The sequence below is a fragment of the Monodon monoceros genome, unplaced genomic scaffold (assembly GCF_005190385.1).
Source record: "Monodon monoceros isolate NGI ecotype Baffin Bay Population unplaced genomic scaffold, NGI_Narwhal_1 Super_Scaffold_16, whole genome shotgun sequence".
NCBI lineage: Eukaryota > Metazoa > Chordata > Mammalia > Artiodactyla > Monodontidae > Monodon > Monodon monoceros.
In genome coordinates, this window is record NW_021703772.1 from 23,692,774 (window position 1) to 23,718,928 (window position 26,155).

At 35.4% G+C, this 26,155-nt stretch overlaps 1 protein-coding gene and 1 non-coding gene across 2 annotated transcripts in view; one reads left to right on the forward strand and one right to left on the reverse strand.

Moving 5' to 3' along the window:
- The window catches only part of SPAG16 (sperm associated antigen 16), an 875,915-nt gene that overhangs the window by 848,580 nt on the left and 1,180 nt on the right, over nt 1-26,155 (reverse strand). Inside the window, exons 2-4 of the mRNA XM_029225940.1 lie at nt 19,522-19,568; nt 18,264-18,359; nt 4,545-4,663 (exon numbers count right to left, since the gene is read on the reverse strand). Coding sequence (XP_029081773.1) covers nt 4,545-4,663; nt 18,264-18,359; nt 19,522-19,568 — 262 coding nt within the window. The remainder of the gene's footprint in view (nt 1-4,544; nt 4,664-18,263; nt 18,360-19,521; nt 19,569-26,155) is intronic.
- LOC114897365 lies at nt 25,617-25,720 on the forward strand. Its single transcript, XR_003794089.1, has one exon. It is a non-coding gene; the product is annotated as a U6 spliceosomal RNA (small nuclear RNA).

A 26,155-nucleotide genomic window follows, 5' to 3' on the forward strand; every position in this document is an offset into this window, starting at 1 on the left:
TGGTTAAAAAAGAAAAGTCAAGGATGACTCCAAGGATTTTGGCTGAGCAACAGACAGACATTTAGTGGGGACAAATGCAGTAGGAACTGGGTGCTTAGAGAAATCAAGGAACTGTTTCTATCCACATTAAATGCAATATGTCTGCTGGGCAATTAAGTGAAAATGAACATTATAAGTACATGTCCAGAGTTCAGGGAAAAAGTTAAGACATGCAGTTTAAATCTGGGAATGATCAGTAAATAGATACACTTTCAAGTCACAAGATTGGATGAAGCCAGTTAGGAAGTGAATGTAAAGAGAGAAGTAAGGAAGACCTAGGACTATTTCAAGATTGGGAAGAGAAGGAAATACTACCAAATAGAGACTAAGAAAGAGAGGGAGCAGTGAAGTAGTGAAAGAATAGAAGAGTGCTTGGGTCAGGGACCAAGCGAAGAAAGTGTTGCAAGAAATAAGAAATGGGTAACAGTGACAAATGATGCAAGGAGACTGAATAGGAGTACTGAGGATCAATCACTGAATTTGGCAATGTGAAGTCACTGAAAAAAGTTTCAGTAGAGTCATGGAGGTGAAAGTGGAACTAGAGTAGGAATGAGAGAGTAGGAAATGAGGAAGTAGCAACAAACTCTTTCAAGGAGATAAGCTATAAAGCAGAGCCCAGGAAATCAAGATGAACCTAGAAGAGAAAGTGGAGTCCAGGGTGTTTTGTTTTCTTCTACTTTTTAATATATGACATATTATTGTACATCTCTATGCTGATGTGAGCGATTCAGCAGAGAAGGAAAAAGTTTACAGTGCAGGAAAGAGAGGGGACAATTGCAGGAGTCATGTGCTTGAGTAGGTGAGAGGAGCTGGGATCCAGTAGAGGAGAGCTGGCCTCAGCTGACAGGGTATATGGCTCAGCCGCTGTGACAGGAGAGAGGGAGAATGCTGACAACAGAGGTGGCAGGTTGGTAGAGAGGAAGCAAGAGTCGTGGAATTTCCATTTTCTCAGTGAAATAAGAAGGAACGTCAGAAAATCATTTATAAGTCTGTAAATAAGTACAATTTTAATCATTATATGTAGCAATTAATAAAGTTAAATAAAAAACAACCACAGCATAGAAAAACATTTCAAGTAATATAGTTATTAACAAAGAAATCCCTACAAACCTTGCTATAGATGAGCTAAATATTAGTTTAAAAATGTTTAATTTTCAGCATTTTCATATTTTAAATCTTAACTTTATTAATATATTACACATTAGTAGTCATATGTTTTGTGTTATATATATATCTTATCTGATACCAAAAAATAGCAAGAAAACCTCTGTAAAATATCCAAAAGTTTAAGATAATTGAATCAATATTAAATGATATTTGTCACAACTTACTAAACAACAAATAGATAACCATTTAAGCATAAAATCACTTTTCTATACATATTTGGAATGTGGTTTATACTTATCTCAAAAGAGAAGACATAAGGATTGACTGAAGTATTGGACCATAAAGTTTTTCTGACCATAAAATTGGTTTTCAGCAACTTGCTTTATTTAATGCAGAAAAAAAATCACTAAAGAAATTATTTCAAGAAGAAAAAAAGTGATATGAAGGCCACTAAAATAAATGCTATGTAAATAAATTAATATGTGGTAAAAGTTTTAACTGCACTACCCACGTTTGAGTAATTATGTATTATGCCAAATTTTATTGGCTAAAAGCAGCAATATTTACCCTTTTGTGAAAATTAAAGGAATATTATACTAATTTATAATTTCTTCTAATATTAAGAAAAAATTAAAATAGCAATTAAATATTATAAATAATTGCACTATTACATTTGATGGCATTTTTACTACCATCCAACCTTCAGTAGAATGGTAGGAACAGAAGCCAAACTGGAGAGAACCAAGGATGTAAAAGAGTAAAGAAAGAAAGAAAATAGCCTGTTTTCAAAACACTTGGCTGTAAAGGGAAGAAGAGTTGGAGTGAGTTAGAGATAATAAGAGGAAGAGGCAAAGAGCAAGAATGTACATTTCGCGTGAGTCCTGACCTTGTTAACAGCCAGCAAAACAATCCAGTGGAGGAAAGGAGATGGTTGACATATGCTCGGTAAGGGTACATAAAATGCACTACCATAATTTCTCCATTTTAACCCTTTCTTTAATTTTGCCCCCAGGGAAATTATAATTGTCCACAGAGCACTTCTAAAGGGTCATAAAAATATCATTGACTAAACCCACAGTGCAGACTTTGTGTGGTTCATAGAATATTATGAATATGTATAATCTTTTCTGTGTGTGTTAACAGTCAGAAAATAAATATTTAGAATTTGGAGAAAAAAAAAAGTTTCTGGGCCATATGGTCTCCGCTGTGACTAATTAACTTTGCCATTAAATGTAATAGTGTGAAAGCAACCAGAGACAAATAGACAATACCTAAAAGATAGGTCATGGCTGTGTTCCAATAAAACTTTATTTACCAAAACAGGAGGCATGTTAGATTTGGCCCCAGAGCCTTAGTTTGCTGACCCCAGATTCAATGGATTTACTGCAATTACTGTTTGAGGAATGAAGGAACATAAGCCAAATTTCACTGCTCAGGTTTTTTGGTTTGGGGAGTTTTTGTTTGTTTTTTGTGGGGTTTTTTTTTTTTTTAAAACCAACAATAGAGAAACCTTGCTTCACCACCTTTTGTAAAATTAAATGAATTTACAGCAATGATATATTACAAATGTTTTTCTCTATAATAAGAAATTATAAAAATAATATATATGGGCTTCCCTGGTGGCACAGTGGTTGGGAGTCCGCCTGCCGATGCAGGGGACACGGGTTTGTGCCCCGGTCCGGGAAGATCCCACATGCCGCGGAGCGGCTGTGCCCGTGAGCCACGGCCTCTGAGCCTGCGCGTCCGGAGCCTGTGCTTCTCAACGGGAGAGGCCACAGCAGTGAGAGGCCCGCGTACCGCAAATAATAATAATAATTATTATATATATATATATATAAAATATTCCTACAGTCTTACTATGCATAATAAGTAAAAGTTTCTGATCAAAGTAAAAAATATTTCATTTGAAAAAAAATATCCAATACAGTATAATCTCATTACAAATAATTTGTAATCTCATTACAAACTGGCGGCTAGGGATAAGAATAAAATAATTTGAACCACAGTATTACTAAGCCCATATAATGAAGTTATTTATACAAATTTTACATGATTACAATATTATGCTAAATGTAATGCTTACTTAGGGGTTCTATAAATCTTAATACTATTGTACTTTTCTGAAATTTCATCTCAATTCAAATTGCTAAATCTAAAAGGATAATATGGCAACAAGCACCTAATTAAGAGCATACTTGGTTCCAGATTTCTCCAAGGGGATCATTTCATACTTTGGACTGGCCAAACATGTAAGCACTACATGTCCTAACACATATCTTTAGAAGAAAAACAGGAAACTGAACCACATTAATCTTTCATTAGTACTGCAAATTAACCATCTACCTACTTTTATAAAAATGTATTTTCTAATACATTTGCAATTATTTCTTAGGGACATTTTTATAAAAATTATTCACACAACTTCCAGATTTAATAGGAAGAGTATTATTTTCCTACCATCAAACTTGCTCTTTTTCCTAAACTGTATTAATCAAAAATGGTTCTCCTAGTTAAATTTATTAACATTAGACATGCAATCTAAAATAATGAAACTGATTTCTTCTATGTGCATGGTCTCTGTAGATGAGAACGAAAAAAAGCAGAATATAAAAATTAAATCAAAGTTGGATTAGTAGAAATTACAAATTGCACCTATATTTAAAATTAGGATTGAACTCCAAAACACTATAAACAACTTTATATATCATATTATTCCTTCTTTCTATAATACCAATGGCTTTTAAAAATCAAACATTTTATTATCCAATTATTTAATAATATTTTGTTAACAAATGTTAGGACTCTGAAAATGTGTCTGGTGACATTACCACTACAGCAAAGGAATAAAGACAGTATGCCTGCTGATTTTCATAACCAATAAGTTATTAAGTTTTCAATTATAACAAGAAAAAGGTATCATTTGACAATGTAATTCCACTTACTTCTAAAGGAAGGGATATTTGTAGAAAAAAAATTAGTTGTGTGAGTAGAGAAAAGCAGGCCATTACACTCTAAGTAAAACAAGCAAAGTAGTACTGTTAGCAGGATGTCTTAATACAGGAAATTATACCCTTATAATTATTCAAAAGACATTTAAAAAATATTTTATCAAATAGCTTCATATTATATAACTACAGGAGACATTCCATTTTATTGATTCTTGAAAATCACCTAAATTTATATATTTAGAAAAGATATTTATTAAAAATTTCTTTGAAATTGATATCCTGATTGTGTGTGTATGTGTGTTGTGGTTTCAGTGGTGGTGATGAGAAAAGTTTCTATCCAGTTCATTCATTTTACATAAGCCGAGTCACTCAAAGTCTTTTAAGATGATTAAAAGTACACATGTTAAATAATGTTAGTATTTCTAGAGAACTATTTACTTAATTGTTTACCATTCAGACTGAAAGCAATCAAGAGTCCTAGTCATTCCCATTTTGATCAGGAAATTGCAGAGAAAGTCTTCTATTGCTTCAGGTACTGCATGCTTTGAAGAAAGGACTGTTTTCTGCTCCTAAAATTTAAATGTGTAATTACTTATTTTGAAAATATCAAAGCTTTGATTAATTGTACACATAGGCTTTACATTCATTCATTCATTCATTCACTTTTTAAAGAATTTTGTTGACTATTATGTCCAGGAACTATTTTAATCACTAGGGATAAAGCAGTGATGAAAACAGACAAGACTCAGTCCTCATAACTGATAGTCAAGAATATGGGGACAGAAAATGAATAACTAAATTAAAAATATATAGTATGGTAGATGGTACTAAGTGCCTGGGGGTACAGACAGAGGATTGAAGCGAGGGAAAGCCAGGTAGGGAGCAGATATGCGTGTGGAGCTGGGCTGCTATGTACATAGGGTGATGAAGGAAGATTTCATTGAGAAAGCGGCATCTGAACATAAATCTAGAGAAGAGGTAGAGTCATGTTCCAGATACAGCATTAGCAAGTACAAAGGCAGGCAAGACTGTGATTGGATTGTTTGAAAAACAATAAGGAGGTCACCTTGCCCTAACAATAGTATATAACAAATTAAATATACATATATGTATAGATCATTTAATTATTTTAATTATCATTATAAAAAGAAATGTGGTTTGGGTGCCTTGATTTCTAGAAACACTACGGAAGAAATTATGTGCAATAGAGGGCTCTTGTACTATTATTTCATAATGGAAATAAATAAGTCTATCAACTAGATTAGGGGTCAGCTAACTGTTCTCATAAACAAAGTTTATTAGAACCCCACCATGCCCACTTATTTACATATTGTCTATGGCTGTTTTTGCACTACAGTTGAGCAGTTGCAACAGAGACCTTATGCCCTTCAAAACACAAAATATCTTCTATGTGACCCTTGTGAGAACAAGTTTAGAGATCCTTAAACTAGAGAAATGGAGATATTTCAGCAAGTGAGATATGAAAGTAGGACAGTCATAACAACTACCATATCACATATCACTGTATAAAATAAATAAAGTAATGGGTAGATTCTTAATATCAACAGCATCATTGTCTCCAGAGTACATTCATTTTCTTCTCATTGGTAAGAACTCAGTAATCTCAGTGCAGAATATTTGGATAGTCATCTATTTTCACCTATAGAAACCCAGCAATGGACTTTCCTTCCTACTTCCCCTTCCCAACTTGGTAATGGTTACAGACCAGGTTACAAAGAATGCACACAATGGTTACACAGAAATGCACTGAAGAAAGAAAATCTTTCTTGCTACAAAAAGTCGTTTAAAAGTTCTATGAATACTTTAATACTGATGTTAATTACTAGTGGCTATTATGACAATCAAAATAGTGATGAGTTTAAGCAAATTTAGGGGGCTACAGAAAATTCCTGACAAATGATGGGGTTTAAAAATTTTTTTAAAGCTCATGCAGAATAACTTCTCTTTCCTAAGATCATTAAAAAAGATATCATGTAACAATGATGATTATGTGTAGGACCCTATATCAAACATCATGGGAGATGCCAAAGTAGCAAGAGTACAGCATGCCTGTCATCCATCAAGTTGTTAAATTGTGGTAGAAGATTTTATATTTATAACTGTTAGGTAAGGACATAATATAGCTCAAAGCAAGCATTCATTATACTTAATAAATGCTACCTTTGATTTTGGGTCAGTAAATTTGAACATGATATTTTAAGATGAGAAGGATGATAGTTGAAGGAATCAGGAACATAGGAGAAAAGGGAAGACAAACTGTACCTACTCTAGTTTCTAAAGATGCCTATGGACTGCTTGCTTACAAGATGCTTGTGTGTATGGTTGCAGCACATAAGATTCCTGCCTTCTCAAATAAATGTTTTCTCTTCCTGAACACATCTTATACACACACCTTGAAACATCCAAAACAGAAATCCAACCATTTTAAACTGCCATAGTTCTTACTTATACATTGAGATTTATAATCCTGACAATATATTTATGTATCTAATCTATAGTCCTTCAGCATTATACACCACACACACACACACACACACACACACACACACGTTCCAAGCTGTAATGTGATCATAAATGTCTCTTTTATCTTTACAAATAATATTAACATATATTTGCTGAATATCACCCATATGCCAGGCACTGTGTGAAAAGTGCGAGGAATTAAATATGAATAAGACACCGTCCCTGTCTCAAGGAACTGAAAGACCAGTTGGGTAAAAAACAAAACATGTAAACAAATAACAGTATAGAAGCTCTACTATTTGTGATTAGTTTTGATTATAAAAGCCTATTTATAAGTCTACACAGAACATCATACATACAGCCAATAGGTACATTTATGTAATTTTAAGTTGCATTTTTATCTCAATTATACAATATATACAACTCTCATTACAGCTTTAAAACTAATTTAATGATGGTGTTAATAAAGCACCTCAGAATAAGGACCAAAAGAGCCAAGGCTCTAGAAACTAGCAAATATGCCTCACTTTACAAAATGCTGAATTATTAAAAAGTCCATCCACATGTGACCCAGAAATCTGTTGGAGACAAAAGTGGCTCTAGCATGTTGCTTAGTTTTTTCTATGAAAGTTATAAAGGTGAAATTTTCTAATTAGAGAGGTTTCTAAATAGTGTCTCGTGTGAAATAATAGAGATCGTCTTGGTAAAGTGATAAAGGTGGAAAGTATTTCACTTGTCTTGGGTAGGTAAAAGAAGGCTTTGTTAAGAAAGACTCTTAAGTTGGAATTTATAGAAGAAGAGGAAGTTCAATGGGTGAAGAAGGATGGAAGGAAATTCAAGGCAAGAAAAACATCAGAGGCAAAGACAAGGAATGAGAGTTCAGTCCATTCAAGCTCAAGGTCTTATGGAGAAAGGACCAGAGAGAAAGTTGGAAAGCCAGACAGAAAGCACATCAAGAAGGTCAAGGCAGACGGAAGGATGGAGACATTGCTGATTTAAGTAGAGGAGTGACAAATTCAAATTTGTGTTTAAAACCTCCTTTACATGCAAGTAGAAGGAGGCGCAGTATCAGCAGCATGACAGTAGCTCTGATGAGAGAAGACAGAAGGTGAATCTGAGACGAACTAAGTAAGGAATGAAAGCGAAGAGAAGGATATGAGATATGTTGAGAACAAAATCACAGAGGACTTAAGAATTAATTAAATGTTGAATACCAAAGAATTACTGGACCATATATCAAAACTGTCTTGATATAGTTTGAACTATTCCACTCAGTGAGTTTCTTTGAAAACTGTTTTTTTGACTCCTGAGAATCAACTCTTTAATTCAAATTAAGTCAAAGACACTAGTTTGAAGAATCTATAGGCAAGGCTCGGGGTACAAGTAGCCTGGTTCTTTAACTGAAATTAAATGTGTACATCAAGGGGCTAGGAACTCAATAATGACAAACAGCTCTTTTTATTGTGATTTAATCATTGAACATATAAAAGTAATGAAAATTATTTTATGTATTTATTTCATTAGCATATATGATATGTAAGATTTAAAATGAACTTTAATGAAACCAAAGTCTAAAGAAAAGGAGGAGACCTTCAAGATGGCAGAAGAGTAAGACGTGGAGATCACCTTCCTCCCCACAAATACATCAGAAATACATATACATGTGCAACAACTCCTACAGAACACCTACTGAACGCTGGCAGAAGACCTCAGACCTCCCAAAAGGCAAGAAACTCCCCCACGTACCTGGGTAGGGCAAAAGAAAAAAGAATAAACAGAGACAAAAGTATAGGGACGGGACCCGCACCAGTGGGAGGGAGCTGTGAAGGAGAAAAAGTTCCCACACACTAGAAAGCCCCTAAACTGGCGGAGACGGGAGGTGGCGGGGCTGGGGGAGCTTTGGGGCCACTGAGGAGAGTGCAGCAACAGGGGTGCGGAGGGCAAAGCCGGGAGATTCCCGCACAGAGGATCGGTGCCTACCAGCAATCACCAGCCCGAGAGGTTTGTCTGCTCACCCGCCAAGGCGGGCGGGGGCTGGGAGCTGAGGCTCAGGCTTCGGAGGTCGGATCCCAAGGAGAGGACTGGGGTTGGCTGCGTGAACACAGCCTGAAGGGGCTACTGCGCCACAGCTAGCTAGGAGGGAGTACGGGAAAAACTCTGGAACTGCCTAAGAGGCAAGAGACCATTGTTTCGGGGTACGTGAGGAGAGGGGATTCAGGGCACCGCCTAAATGAGCTCCAGAGACAGGCGCGAGCCGCGGCTATCAGCACGGACCCCAGAGACGGGCATGAGACGCTAAGGCTGCTGCTGCCACCACCAAGAAGCCTGTGTACGAGCACACGTCACTATCCACACCTTCCCTCCAAGGAGCGTGTGCAGCCCGCCACCACCAGGGTCCCATGATCCAGGGACAACTTCCCTGGGAGAACACACAGCACCTCGGGCTGGTGCAACGTCACACTGGCCTCTGCCGCCACAGGCTCGCCCCGCATCCATACCCCTGCCTCCCCCACCCCTGGCCTGAGTGAGCCAGAACCCCCGAATCAGCTGCTCCTTTAACCCCGTCCTGTCTGAGCGGGAACAAACGCCCTCAGGTGACCCACACACAGAGGCGGGGCCAAATCCAAAGCTGAACCCCAGGAGCTGCGCGAACAAAGAAGAGAAAGGGAAATTTCTCCCAGAAGCCTCAGGAGCAGCGGATTAAATCTCCACAATCAACGTGATATACCCTGCATCTGTGGAATACCTGAATAGACAACGAATCATCCCAAAATTGAGGCAGTGGGCTTTGGGAGCAACAATGTTTTGGTTTTTTTCTTCCTTTTTCTCTTTTTGTGACTGTGTATGTGTATGCTTCTTTGTTTGATTTTGTCTATAGCTTTGTTTTTACCATTTGTCCTAGGGTTCTATCCTTTTTTTTTTTTTAGTATAGTTTTTAGCACTTGTTATCATTGGTGGACTTATTTTTTGGTTTGGTTGCTCTCTTCTTTCTTTCTTTCCTATTTTTTTCTTTTTTTTATTACTTTTAAAATTTCTTTTATTCTCAATACTTATTTATTATTTTTAAAAGTTTATTTTATTTTATTTTTTTCTTTCTTTCTTTCCTTTATTCTCCCGTTTCTTCTAAGCCATGTAGCTGACAGGGTCTCAGTGCTCCAGCCGGGCATCAGGCCTGTGCCTCTGAGGTGGGAGACCCGAGTTCAGGGCATTGATCCACCAGAGACCTCCTGACCCCACGTAATATCAAACGGCAGAAGCTCTCCCAGAGATCTCCATCTCAATGTTAAGACCCAGCTCCACTCAACGACCAGCAAGCTACAGTGCCGGACACCCTATGCCAAACAAATAGCAAGACAGGAACACAACCCCACCCATTAGCAGAGAGGCTGCTGAAAATCATAATAAGGTCACAAACATCCCAAAACACACCAACAGACATAGTCCTGCCCACCAGAAAGACAAGATCCAGCCTCATCCACCAGAACACAGGCACTAGTCCCCTCTACCAGGAAGCCTACACAACCCACTAAAGCAACCTTAGCCATGGGGGGCAGACACCAAAAACAATGGGGACTACGAACCTGCCCTGTGGAAAGGAGACCCCTAACACAGTAAGTTAAGCAAAATGAGAAGACAGAGAAACACACAACAGATGAAGGAGCAAGATAAAAACCCACCAGACCAAACAAATGAAGAGGACATAGGCAGTCTACCTGAAAAAGAATTCAGAGTAATGATAGTAAAGGTGATCCAAAATCTTGGAAATAGAATGAAGAAAATACAAAAAACATTTCATAAGGACCTGGAAGAACTAAAGAACAAACAAACAATGATGAACAACACAGTAAATGAAATTAAAAATTCTCAGGAAGGAATCGATAGCAGAAAACCTGAGGCAGAAGAACGGATAAGGGACCTGGAAGATAAAATAGTGGAAATAACTACTGCAGAGCAGAATAAAGAAAAAACAATTAAAAGAATTGAGGACAGTCTCAGAGAAATCTGGGACAACATTAAACACACCAAGATTCAAATTATAGGGGTCCCAGAAGAAGTGAAAAAGAAAGGGACTGAGAAGATATTTGAAGAAATTATAGTTGAAAGCTTCCCTAATATGGGAAAGGAAATAGTCAATCAACTCCAGGAAGTGCAGAGAGTCCCACATAGGATAAAAACAAGGAAAAACATGCCAAGACACATATTAATCAAACTATCAAAACATAAATACAAAGAAAGAATATTAAAAGCAGCAAGGGAAAAACAACAAATATCATACAAGGGAATCCCCATAAGGTTAACAGCTGATCTTTCAGCAGAAACTCTGCAAGGCAGAAGGGTGTGGCTGGACATATTTTAAGTGATGAAAGGGAAAAGCGACAACCAAGATTACTCTACCCAGCAAGGATCTGATTCAGATTTGACAGAGAAATTAAAACCTTTACAGACAAGCAAAAGGTAAGAGAATTCAGCATCACCAAACAAGCTTTACAACAAATGCTAAAGAAACTTCTCTAGGCAGGAAACACAAGAGAAGAAAAGACCTACAATAACAAACCGAAAACAATTAAGAAAATGGTAATAGGAACATACATATTGATAACAACCTTAAATGTAAATGGATTAAATGCTCCAACCAAAAGACATAGACTGGCTGAATGGATATAAAAACAAGACCCGTATATATGCTGTCTACAAAAGACCCACTTCAGACCCAGGGACACATACAGACTGAAAGTGAGGGGATAGAAAAAGATATTCCATGCAAATGGAAAGCAAAAGAAAGCTGGAGTAGAGTAGCAATTCTCATATCAGACAAAGTAGACTTTAACATAAAGACTATTACACGAGACAAAGAAGGACACTACATAATGATCAAGGGATCAAACCAAGAAGAAGATATAACAATTGTAAATATCTATGCACCCAACATAGGAGCACCTCAATACAACAGGCAAATGCTAAGAGCCATAAAAGGGGAAATGGACATTAACACAGTCATAGTAGGGAACTTTAACACCGCACTTTCACCAGGGGACAGATCATCCAAAATGAAAATAAATAAGGAAACACAAGCTTTAAATGATACATTAAACAAGAGGGACTTAATTGATATTTATAAGACATTCCATGCAAAAACAACAGAATACACTTTCTTCTCAAGTGCTCATGGAACATTCTCCAGGATAGATCATATCTTCAGTCACAAATCAAGCCTTGGTAAATTTAAGAAAATTGAAATCACATCGAGTATCTTTTCTGACCACAACGTTATGAGACTAGATATCAATTACAAGAAAAAATCTGTAAAAAATACAAACACATGGAGGCTAAACAATACACTACTTAATAACCAAGAGATCACTGAAGAAATCAAAGAGGAAATCAAAAAATACCTAGAAACAAATGACAATGAAAACATGACGACCCAAAACCTATGGGATGCAGCAAAAGCAGTTCTAAGAGGGAAGTTTATAGCAGTAAAATCCTACCACAAGAAACAAGAAACATATCAAATAAACAACCTAACCTTATACCTAAAGCAATTAGAGAAAGAAGAACAAAAAAAACCCAAAGTTAGCAGAAGGAAAGAAATCATAAGATCAGATCAGAAATAAATGAAAATGAAATGAAGGAAACAGTAGCAAAGATCAATAAAACTAAAAGCTGGTTCTTTGTGAAGATAAATAAAATTGATAAACCACTAGCCAGACTCATCAAGAAAAAAAGGGAGAAGACTCATATCAACTGAAATAGAAACGAAAAAGGAGAAATAACAGCTAACACTGCAGAAGTAAAAAGAATCATGAGAGATTACTACAAGCAACTCTATGCCAATAAAATGGACAACCTGGAAGAAATGGACACATACTTAGAAAAGCACAACCTCCCGAAACCGAACCAAGATGAAATAGAAAATATAAACACACCTATCACAAGCACTGAAATTGAGACTGTGATTAAAAATCTTCCAACAAACCAAAGCCCAGGACCATACGGCTTCACAACTAAATTCTACCAAACATTTAAAGAAGAGCTAACACCTATCCTTTTCAAACTCTTCCAAAATACAGCAGAGAGAGGAACACTCCCCAACTCATTCTAAAAGGCCACCATCAAAACCAGATACCAAAACCAGACAAAGATGTCACAAATAAAGAAAACTACAGGCCAATTTCACTGATGAACATAGATGCAAAAATCCTCAACAAAATACTAGCAAACAGAATCCAACAGCACATTAAAAGGATCATACACCACGATCAAGTGGGGTTTATCCCAGGAATGCAAGGATTCTTCAATATATGCAAATCAATCAATGTGATACACCATAACAGCAAATTGAAGGAGAAAAACCATATGATCATCTCAATAGATGCAGAAAAAGCTTATGACAAAATTCAACACCCATTTATGATAAAAAAAAAAAACCCAGAAAGTAGGCATAGAGGGAACTCACCTCAACATAATAAAGGCCATATATGACAAACCCACAGCCAACATCGTTCTCAATGGTGAAAAACTGAAACCATTTCCACTAACATCAGGAACAAGACAAGGTTGCCCACTCTCACTACGATTAGTCAGCATAGTTTGGGAGGTTTTAGCCACAGCAATCATAGAAGAAAAAGAAATAAAAGGAATCCAAATCAGAAAAGAAGAAGTAAAACTGTCACTATACGTAATACTATATACATAGAGACATGATACTATATATGATAGTATATATAGAGACATGCAGATGACATGATACTATACATAGAGTATCCTAAAGACTCTACCAGAAAACTACTAGAGCTAATCAATGAATTTGGTAAAGTAGCAGCATACAAAATTAATGCACAGAAATCTCTTGCATTCCTATACACTAATGATGAAAAATCTGAAAGAGAAATTAAGGAAACACTCCCATTTACCACTGCAACAAAAAGAATAAAATACCTAAGAATAAACCTACCTAAGGAGACAAAAGACCTGTATGCAGAAAACTATAAGACACTGATGAAAGAAATTAAAGATGATACAAAGAGATGGAGAGATATACCATGTTCTTGGACTGGAAGAATCAACCTTGTGAAAATGACTATAGTACCCAAAGCAATCTACAGGTTCAGTGCAATCCCTATCAAACTATCAATGGCATTTATCACAGAACTAGAGCAAAAAATTTCACAATTTGTATGGAAACACAAAAGACACTGAAAGGCCAAAACAATCTTGAGAGAGAAAAACGGAGTTGGAGGAATCAGGCTCCCTGAATTCAGGCTGTACTACAAAGCTACACTAATCAAGACAGTATGGTACTTGCACAAAAACAGAAATATAGATCAATGGAACAGGATAGAAAGCCCAGAGATAAACCTATGCACATATGGTCACCTTATTTTTGATAAAGGAGACAAGAATATACAATGAAGAAAAGACAGCCTCTTCAATAAGTGGTGCTGGAAAAACCGGACAGCTACATGTAAAAGAATGAAATTAGAACACTCCCCAGCACCATACACAAAAATAAACTCCAAATGGATTAAAGACCTAAATGTAATGCCAGACACTATAAAACTCTTACAGGAAAACATAGGCAGAACACTCTGACATAAATGACAGCAAGATTCTTTTTGACTCACTTCCTAGGGAAATGGAAATAAAAACAAAAAATAAACTAATGGGACCTAATGAAACTTAAAAGCTTTTGCATAGCAAAGGAAACCATAAACAAGATGAAAAGACAACCCTCAGAATGGGAGAAAATATTTGCAAATGAAGCAACTGACAAAGGATTAATCTCCAATACTACAAGCAGCTCAATATCAAAAAAACAAACAACCCAATCCAAAAATGGGCAGAAGACCTAAATAGACATTTCTCCAAAGAAGATATACAGACTGCCAACAAACACATGAAAGAATACTCAATATCACTTATCTTTAGAGAAATGCAAATCAAAACTACAATGAGGTATCACCTCACACCAGTCAGAATGGTCATCATCAAAAAATCTACAAACAATAAATGCTGGAGAGGTGTGGAGAAAAGGGAACCCTCTTGCACTGTTGGTGGGAATGTAAATTAATACAGCCACTATGGAGAACAGTATGAAGGTTCCTTAAAAAACTAAAAATAGAACTACCATATGTCCCAGCAATCCCACTACTGGGCATATACCCTGAGAAAACCATAATTCAAAAAGAGTCATGTACCACAATGTTCATTGCAGCTCTATTTGCAATAGCCAGGACATGGAAGCAACCTAAGTGTCCACTGACAGATGAATGGATAAAGAAGATGTGGCACATATATACAATGGAATATTACTCAGCCATAAAAAGAAACGAAACTGAGTTATTTGTAGTGAGGTGGATGGACCTAGAGTCTGTCACACAGGGTGCAGTAAGTCAGAAAGAGAAAAACAAATAACATATGCTAACAAATATATATGGAATCTAAAAAAAAAAAAAAAATTCTGATGAACATAGTGGCAGGACAGGAATAAAGACAGAGATGTAGAGAATGGACTTGAGGACATGGGGGGGGGAAGGGTAAGCAGGGACAAAGTGAGAGAGTGGCATGGACTTATATATAGTACCAAATGTAAAATAGATAGCTAGTGAGAAGCAGCCACATAGCACAGGGAGATCAGCTCGGTGCTTTGTGACCACCTAGAGGGGTGGGATAGGGAGGATGGGAGGGAGACACAAGAGGGAGGAGATATGGGGATATAAGTATATGTATAGCTGATGCACTTTGTTATAAAGCAGAAACTAACACACCACTGCAAAGCAATTATACTCCAATAAAGATGTTAAAAATAAATAAATAAATGAAAGGAATAACTAATCCTGAGCTACGTTTTTCTTATAAGAACATAACTTTAATATGAAAATATTTGATAGTAATTCTTAATAAATATGTAGGAAAATATCTTAGAGTAAAATTCTTTGAGAACTACTGATTAATACGTTAAACAGTATAGTAGTTTTGTTCAGTTATCAATTCATCTCCTTCAGAAACACCTGACTATTTCAAAGAAATGCCTTATATTCTTAGAGGAGGAGGTGGAGAGAAGATGTCAGGAAATTTAACAGTTCTATGATTTAGGTACTCCGCTACTGTTATCTTTAAAGATCAAACTTATAAGTTTATAAATATTATATTATTATGGCAATAAATGGACCTTTAAGATTTTACCTCCAAAATTAGCAAAACAAAAAAATCACGAACCAAAACAGCTGAAGAATTACCCCCCAAAATGGCAATAATATGCTCACAGTGTAGAGGGGAAAACCCAGCTTGAATATAAGTAGACTTTCTTTCATAAAATTACATACAAGTATTTCTAAGGAATATGTGTGTGTATGTGTGTGTGTGCCTGTATTCCTATTTCTACTTACATTTATACTTAGAAAAAAGACTTCAGTTTCAAGAAACAATGGACAGTACAACCAAACCACACATTTGTCACAGATTAATAACATTTCCTACGTTAATTTTTTTCATTAATTACTTTAAATATGATAAAACTATTTTATTTCAGAGTTCTGAAACATTGCACCTATCAAGGAAACATTTTTATAGGATAAAAAGTTTAAAATTTATGAAATAAAACATGCATCAATTCTCAGATTTTTCATATATATTATCAAGGTTTAAAGAAAATTATAAAAATTCATTTAAATGTCAACTCTTATATAAATAATCCTTGTTAATTTTTTAACCAATAAAACTACTTACATTATTTCCAACTTTCAACTTTTCAACAATTTCAACTATATTCAACATTCCTAATGTAATGATGACCTTTTTTACTTGCAGTCTTTAATGAATTTTCTAAAAGTCCCTGTTCAATTGAGACTACTACTATCCTCTAACATAGAAGAAAATATATCTTGCTCATAAACAGATGTAATAAAATCATAACAAAAGGAAGTGGGTTTCATAAGCAATAAATATTCGTAAAACAGAAAGCCCATGGCACAACTCAAAGCCAGTTTTTGAAGATAAAATACTATAGAAACAAAAACCAAATTAGAAATACATAACTGAAATGCTTATCATAAAATGAATTCATATTTAATTTTAAAAGCTTAAGGGAAACTTTTGTAAATTTTCTGCATAGCACTGTTCCTCCAAAGAACTCAAAAAACAGATAAAAACTTAAATGAGAGTCAACAAGCTATAAAAATGTCATAAATCTAGAAAGTTACCTCTTGCAAGCTTATGATAAAAGAAAGCTTCCGAGAAACTGATGACAGAAGAATTACTGATATTTAGTTCAGAAGATACGACAGCTACTACGTTGAATTTATTCACCAATTGCCGTTCTTGGATTTATTTTTGGATTTACAAGCACCTTCTAGCATGATACCACATACAAAGATGCAATTACAATTTGGTCATAATTTTTTCATTCAATGATTCATTTATCTATTCATTTATTTAACTGCTATTCATTTAGTGCCTACTATGTGCCAAGCACTGTGTTAGGCATATCTATGTTACCAAGTACCAACATAAATGAGTGGTACATAAAGTATTTTTTTAATCCTTCTTTACTTAATGATGTAAAGCAAGAAGGAAGATGATAAGTAATACATATAATGCAACTGATATGTTTATTCACTGCTCATCGTTCAAAATGCTATGTTTTAAAACTTTCCTATAAATTACTGCATTGAGATATCCAACAGACTAATAAAGTCTGCATAATAGACTTCACTTTACGTCTACCTAGAAGGAACTATATCCATAGGATATATTAGAGAATAGAGTTTACTATGAGCTAAAGCCCTCCACTTAGAATATAATCAATTCTGGATTCAAAAAATCCTCCTCTTCAGCATTTTTCAATTTTGAATGGACAGACATTTTGGAAAGGAGTAACTAGATTTCTGAACCAAGGAAATCTGAAAAATATGGAAAGATTGACAAAGGGCAGAATATGGAGTGAAGTCTATCACATACTATTTTGCATTGAGGAAGCCAAATCTGCACCTAAATAAGAGTATAATAATTTCCTTCATATTTCACAGTAAAGGTTTCATTTTTGAAGAAAAGCAGCCTTCTTAATTAGTATTGGTATGACTTCAGTGTTAATTAGTATTGGTAGCACTTTAAAAATATTTTTGCTATCATCATTATTGTCAATTTTTAATTGAGCTTGCAATTTTACAGGAATGCCATCATTCCATGTACTGTTAATTGGTGGTATTATAATCAGAAAGCATCCCCACCATATTTTCTAGTGAAATTAGTTCATCAGCCTCACAAGAAAAAAAGCATAATATATTAAGCATTTCCTGTGATATAAATACTTCCATGAAAAACAAAAAATACAGATGCTTACAAAACAGACTGTAGAATATGTGTACAATACCAAGTTCTGTACAAGTGCTGAAAATCCTTGTTTAAACTCTATTGAGATTAAAAAGAGTTCTGAGAGAAAGTGTCATTTGTTGCAAAGTCATGCAAAAGTGAACACCATGTGGAAAATGATGATCCAAGGCAAAGTAAATATGACTACTTACTAAAAGTGAAGGTTAGATGATAAACAAATAGAAGTGAAAAAGACGTCAGGTGATAGAGCTGCATCTAGTAAGTGAAGTATTTTTAGTTTAAATGACTTTCAAAACTTCGTGTAGAAAGTATCGCTGTTAAACTATAGGCTATGGTTGTGTTCAAAATTCTCACCAAAATTTGAGTATCTGTAGCCTGTTCTTGGACCATCTGAATTGCTTTTGCCAGGTCTTCTTCACCCTCTGGAATGCTATAATTGTCATCTGGTATCTAAATAACAGAGAAAGAGAATGATAGGAAGAGTTAGCAGGAATATAAAAATACCTTATTTCATTTTAGAAATAAATTTTCCTAACAAAACAAAGGATCAAAGAAATACACTTTACGTAAGACACCATGTCATTCTGAAGATCCATGAAAAATAAAGTAACAAGTAGGCAGCCCTCTGACTTCCTTATAAACATCACTCAATGTTACTACTTGATGAACTTGAGGTTAGCTTACGGGCAACTGCTTTTACCTATACTGACAAATGTAGTCTAACAACTCTGCTGAAAAAAAAAGAATGTTAGGCCATCTAAATGCCACCATTCTCTCCGCATCCCAGATTTTCTCCACCATTACTTTTCATAACTACTAGCAACTGCAAATATCTAATAAATTGTGTCTAATATTAAAAAGCAAAACAAAACTCACTGCCTGAATGTTAAGCTCTCGGAAGAATGCAACTGACTCTAGTTATGACATTAATGAGAGTGAACACTTATTGCATGCTTCTCATGTGCTGATCACAGCTTTAAGCCTGTTACATTTATTAAGTCATTTCATGTGGTATGTATTAATATTATCTCCATTTTACCAGTAGTAATACAAAGCCTATCTTCTGTGTTTGTCCTGTCTCCTGTTTGCCTGGCCACAAATGCCAGGCTTGCTTCCACAGTTTCATTCACAGCTTCTGTCATCTTGGAGTGACTCTGCCTTCCAAGTCTCAGATGTAATGATAGGTTCCCTTGGAACAATGAATTAAAGGACAGGTTTGAGACAGTACCTATATTAGACTAAAGTATTGCTAAGTTGAAGGGAACCATAGGATCTGAGCTCCAGCTAGGTAGTAGGAATCTGGGAAACCTAGACTGGATGATTGAGAACACCTACTGGACAGAGACAACAGACTATAGTGTGGATCCACAAGGCAGGTGATGAGAAGCTGACTCTGAAGGACAATTAACAAGAAAATCAAAAGAGCCAGATGTGTTAACCAATCTAAATTTTTAAATAGAATTTTCAAACCTCACTCTTAACCAGCTGATTAGCTAAATTCAGTTGAAAAAGTAGCATCACTTAAGAAAAAAATTTTTTAAGAAAAATAAAGTGAATATTTCACAGGAATAACTGTAATGAATTTATAGAATACGTAAAATGAACAAATTACCTCTTCATATTCATAATCATCTTCAGATGCTTCAGTTATGGTGACCTCTAAAGGTACTGTTAAGTCTGAATCTCAAAATAATGGAATAAAATTATTATATTTCAAAATTGAGATAACCTTAAAATACAGTACTATATCCAAGTATCTCACCAAGTTAGTAAATACACGTAAATTAAGCTATTTTTTAAAATTTCTCTTCCTCATACAGCCTACATTTATAGATGTTTTAAGACAAAATATCTTGTTATTTTAAATTATTATTCAAACAACCCAAACTCATGAAAAACTATATTTTTAATCTATTTACTATCTAATGATTTCCAATTTGATTCTAAGAAGGCTTACAAAAATGTACATGGTATCATAACATAAATTAGAAAGAGATAAGAAAAATGATGGACAGGAAAACTATGACAGTAAATTTTCAAACACGTCTCAAACCACAGTGAATTTTCCGGAGTTTCTTAGTCATTCACAATGCAGTGTGACTTCTTTATTTGGCTTAAAGTACTGTGAACGAAAAAAGCAAAGCACACTAAGATTTAAATATAAGTAAAATATAGATTTCAATTTTTTATCAATAAAAGATACTTACACCTCCACTCTCTTTCTTACATATCTCAATTTTAAAATTATCTTCTCAGAAAAGACAGCCTAATGTTTAAGCAAATATAAACTACTTAATAATCATAACTCAGCAGTTCATAAATTATCAAGATATATCAGCATTAAAATATCAGTGGAAATGATTCTAATAAAAAATTCTAACAGCATTGCTCTAAGACCTTCAAAAATTACAAGTTAGTCTAATTACAAATGAAAACTTCAAGACAACATTTAATCTTAAAAGAAATCAAAATACACGCCAGTAATGCTATTTTGTTGATTGGTCAGTAGGTTTACATTTTTTTTCAAATGCACAGACTTTATTAGGCCAAGTTTAAAAGGTATAAAATTAAACACTTCAGTGCACAGCAATGGTTATGAAAATCAAAGATTAGATTAGCCTAGTTTTCATTTTGCTGCTGGTTATAAGAAATTTCTCTATCATCCCATCCTGCAAGAGTAACCTGACGGTGTGTATAACAACTTCTGTTGTTTGTAATAAGAACTGATAACACACACACAGTATTTAACAGGAGCCAGGCACTGTCCTAAGGGTTTTACATGTATTAACTCATTTCATCCTCATCCTACCAATGAGGCTGAACTATTATTATCTCTGTTTTACAGATCAGGACTCAAATGCACAGTTACACAATCAGGACCTAACAGAGTTGGGAATCAGCCCCAGAAGCTTAGGTTTCACTATACTATACTACCTCTCTTGTTAACACAAATTAACATATGTAAATCATTTAGAATGGTGCCTGGCTTATAATAAATACTATACAAGTGTTTGTTGTTATTTTCCCTGTTCTGGAAAGAGATGAGTACCTGTGGAGAAGTCTCCTAAGTCTCCCATGATCTAGTGTTAAGATGAATGGATACATAAAAGACATTCTGAATCTTCCTCCTTTTCTAGATTTATATTTTTCTGACACATGTTCACTTAATGATATAAAATTTCCTTAGGTTCAGCTACAGGAAGTTCAGCCTCTTTTTTATGGAAAAATATGTCCCCTTCTGAGAAACAACTATTAGAAGCTGATTTTGTAGGCAGTCACTTGCCTGTAAGTCTCCAGAAAAGTAATGCTATCCTTCATCACTGCTTATACCATAATAAATTTCACAAAGAAGTTAACATTCTAAAATGATCTGGATAGAGTTTATAATTGTAAATAAGCCAACTGCTTATTTATTGTGAGGAAGAAACGTCAAAGCAAAGCTTCTTGAACATGGCTCTATAGAGGAAAAGGTGATTTGTCCTCAAAGCTTTGGAAATATAAAACAACACTTGTATACTGCTACCAAAAAAAAAATATTCTAGGGAACGGATTATAATCACTAATAATATATTGTTTCCCATAATCAAAAAAGAGTAAGAGAAAAATAACTACCATTTTATAAAGTTTAAAAAGTATTGTCACATGGATCATAACCATAGGTACTCTTAAAACCCTGTGAGATTGAATGGCACAGATACAGTAATCTCTAAATTGAAAAAAAATAAAGGAAACTAAGTCAGGAAGATGAATAGATTTGGCCAAAATCAAAGATATGAGTGACAAAGACAAGTGTCTTAAATATAAATACCATGAATTTTCAACTACACCGTGCTGTTTCTACAGTGACACAATAGCAATGTGCAATTTTTACCAATATCCTCAGTAATGAATTCTCACCTATTTGTTTTCCAAACTCTCAAGTGTCATATTACAAACAGATAAATCAAATCCTTTAAACAGCTCAGTCTGAAGACCCTAAAGGAAGGAGAAATATAAAAGAGCTACAGGGCTATCGACCCAAAGATTCAATAAACCAAGGGCAAGAGATTAAAAGATCAGGAAGAGTACAAATACCCAAAACAGGAATCAGGATCCTCCTTAATTGATACTGTTAGTACCCACAATATGATGTGAACAGAAAATTTTCCTTCTCAGAAGCAACTTAGTTGAAATGTGATGTTGCAGCATTACTAAAGAAGGAAATGTACTTTCACATGTATCTGTCTAGCTGGCTAGCCGGCTGGCAACACATGGACAAATGCACAAATAAATCCCAAAACAATTCTGTGGCAGTTTACAGACATGCATACAGCTACAGGGAGAAAAAAATAAATGAATATGGAAATTAGCAGAGAAAGGGAAACAGTAGAAGTAAGGTACAGTACAGGCCATAAGGTCTCATGAACTTTGTTATATGCCACAGGTTTGACTCTAAGCTTCCCAGCAGTCAGGGTAAAAAGGGAAATGTAATCAGATACCAATTCAGTATCCATCCAATGAAAACAGATGAGTTTCTCAGCAGATGTACAGCAGTCTCTGATTCTGACGCCTGAGAGAAATCACGCTCTCAGGTTTTCATAAACAGAAAACTTTGGACTGTACAGATAATGATCCCCTTGGCCCTTGGGACAGCCAGAAAGAGAGAGTGAAGCAGGATCTGATGGAGCATCGTGTGTGAAAAAGGTTGGAAAGCACTGCTTTAGAAGCAATATTGGTAGGGTAGAAATGCACAGTTTGTCAAGAATTGCCTGAAAAATAAAACCTTTAATTTTGATTCTACTTTTACTGGGCAACTTTCTCATCTGTAATCTAATCTCTTAGGTGATCCTATTCTCCAGGAAATGTCCATACAATTAAGCTGGTCACAATTTTCATACAAAGTTATTTTTCCACTGCAGAATAATAAACTGGCATGCTGGCTTAATATCAGTTTCTTCTTGCCAAGCTGACTCTGAGCCCCTACAAAACTCCCTTCCCACTACCTGCCTAGTTTTCCTTCAAAAAACATCATTGAACTCCAGTTCCAAAATTCATTTTTTTCTACTCTGACTATTCCACTCAGATCTGGTCCTGCATTTCTAGAGCTTGAGCTTGACTTGACAATTTTGTGCCTGGTTTTCTAGTCTGATCTTGCCCAGGGTACTGTCTGTGGCCCTCTTTCCTCCCTGGCCTGCACCCACAGTCCACAGCACCACCCCCTTCCAGGCCAGGTACTATATCCTATAGTCATGGCCTGGTCTCAGACTAAGGGTCATTCTCCATATCTCCACTTGCTCTGGAAGGAATTTAGTAGTACTTGTGAGTTTGCACACTATGAATTAGTTCCCTGGTACTTCATCACCACCAGTGAACTAGTAGTTTCTACATGAACAGAATCTGCACCAGATCCTGACCTTGCAGATCTTGTCAGAAAATAGGCCAATATACACCCACACTGAAACTGCCATGAAGCCCTAAATCCACCGAGTACTACAGAAGATACAACTGCAAGAAGCTTCAGAGAAGCATTTCAGCTGGCCTAATGGAGCAGAGTTTGATGTGACAGTTGGTATGATGGGGTCACAAACAAGGTTGTGCAAATGGACCACAGCCAGAAAGAAATGAACAATTTTCAGATGAGAGCAGCATACAAAGTTCCTCACACACTGGTCTCCTCCACCACTGCATCTGTAGGTAGTGATCACTGCCAGTAGCACCAGCTTTATAAAGAACTGGAGTGAAACATAAAGCTAATTATATTTTACATGATTTCCCAAAGCTGATATAGACAGAAATTGCTTTGTAATCTTTGATATCACTGCAGAATCAATGTACACAAAGGCAATCTAAAGTCTAGCCTGTATCCTCCATGATCAACATTTTACTCACTAAATTGAAATAAAAGAAATGTATTGTAAATATCAAACATTATAGTCATGTTCCCTTTCTTAGGAAAGCCAGTTTAAATAAAGTAAGTTAACTGAAAATAGACCAAAGGTGGCAAATAACTGGCACACTTGCTGTCATAATTCCCATTGCTGTTTGCTTCCTTCAGTCTTTCCTACCAAGTCTTAATACCACATGCTATGGAACCACTACCAATTCAATAGAATTGGCAAATGTGGAAATTTATTGGCCACTCCTGCCTAAGACAGCTGTTGCCTATCTTCTGCCTCAGAACCTGGAAAATAATTTTCTTTCAACGTATAAGGTTCTCATAGGGGATGGCGGTGCAAGTTTTTCCAACTTCTAAACCAGGAGACCCAAAGATATGGGGTCTATATATTATACCTCTATCTGAAAACATAAAGGCTAGAGGTTAAGATATTTGTCTACAGCCTTGCTACTCCAATTATAGTCCTTAGATCAGCCACACCAGCAGCACCTGGAAGCCTGTTAATGATGCAGGATCTCAACCCCTGAAACCCGCACTTACTGAATTAGAATCTTCATTTCAAGATCCATATCTTGGATTCATATACACAGTAACATCTGCCTAGTCTAGAAGACACAGAACAAAATATAATTTTTTTCTCTCCAAATAATCTATGACTTTTGTGCATGTAGAATTCAGCACTCCAGGTTTAGTAACATGCCTCTACACTCTACATTCAAACTGTCTATCCTTTTTATTTGAATATATGTAGGATGCAATTAAGCACCCATGAGCAAATCCAGTTTTCCAATGATAATATGAAATACACTACTTGAGAACATAATGATTATTAAGGATTTTACTAATATTTTATTACTTAATACTATAAATATTCCAGAGAAGTAACATCTTAGAGGAAAACTAAGTGTTAAAAGCAATAAATAACAAAATAACTTTTAAAAATAACAAAAGTTCTGTTTTAATTAAACAAAGTTATCAGTAAACATTACCACTGCAGTGAGATACTGGCTAAGGATATTACTTAAGAAGAAAAGTATGCATCTTAGATGGGGTATTGGTTTAGTGTGATCACCATATTTCAGGGTCTGGAATCCTTAATTTGCATTTTTGAAACAGTTGACTTTGGGACTGCATCCAGAGTTGGTTAGCCTCAAAGGACAGGCTTAAACTCAGTCAACCCTCACAAACTGCTGTTGGGGCCAAAGGAGGCCTTTTCAGGGGTCAGCAAATTCTCAAATTCTTAGTGTTAAAATGTCTAGAAAGTTAAAATAATAATCAAAAGCCAGTTAGGGGATCAGAGAATCAGCACAAAGAGAGGTAGGTAACAAAAACAATATTACTTTGGGGGCTCTACTTCCCTGGAGTCCATGCATTTCATTACTCTTCCTTGAATAAGGTCTTTCTTTAGACAAGTAGCAAAAAAATCAATTAAGCATTAGCTTTCTTAATACAATTCATTCCAGCCTGCATCTCTCAGCTGGAATAGGCACTCTGTCTGTAGCCACACATTAAAAGGCAACCCCTGATCACTACTATGAGCGAAAACCTCTCTCAAGTTGTATTGATTTTTAATAGAGCATTCATTAACGAAAGATGACCAATCTTCTTTACAATTACTAGAGATACCTACTTGCCCGTTTACAGATCACATAGTTAAAATCTAGCCTTATATTTTACAAAGCTGCAAATATCTTTCTAAAAAAGAGTTCACTAGAGGATTCATACATTCCATGATTAGATTTCTTAAAGTTCTGGAGATAGCTAAGTAAGATAAGAACTATGTCGTCTAAGTTTGCATCTCGCCCTATACAAGTTTAAAAATTAAAAGCAGTGTGCTCGCTTCGGCAGCACATAAACTAAAATTGGAACGATACAGAGATTAGCATGGCCCCTGCACAAGGATGACACGCAAATTCGTGAAGCATTCCATATTTTTATTCACTTTGTTATAGAGCAGAAATTAACTCACCGTTGTAAAGCAATTATACCCCAATAAAGATGTTAAAAAAAAATTAAAAGCAGTGATATAAACTATTGTGATAGAAATCATTTTAATGCTGACAGATATAAGATACCTGGTTATCACTAGTATGGGCATTGGATAACTTTATACTTTGATGTAGATTAGCGCTGAAAGAGTCATTGAATTGTTTTTCAATTTAAAAAGGAAGATTACTGGAAAAGACAGCTTGTTAAGAGCTAGGAAAACAGAGTATAAAACCTCACTTAAGACACTAGAGCACCCACATATTTCATTCAAATTATTTCAAACTATTCGAACATATTCCTGTAAAAATCATGTTTGCACTGAATGAAATACTATATATTTTCTTTGAGCTTTTCAACCAAGTTCTTCAAAGCTCCCTGTAGC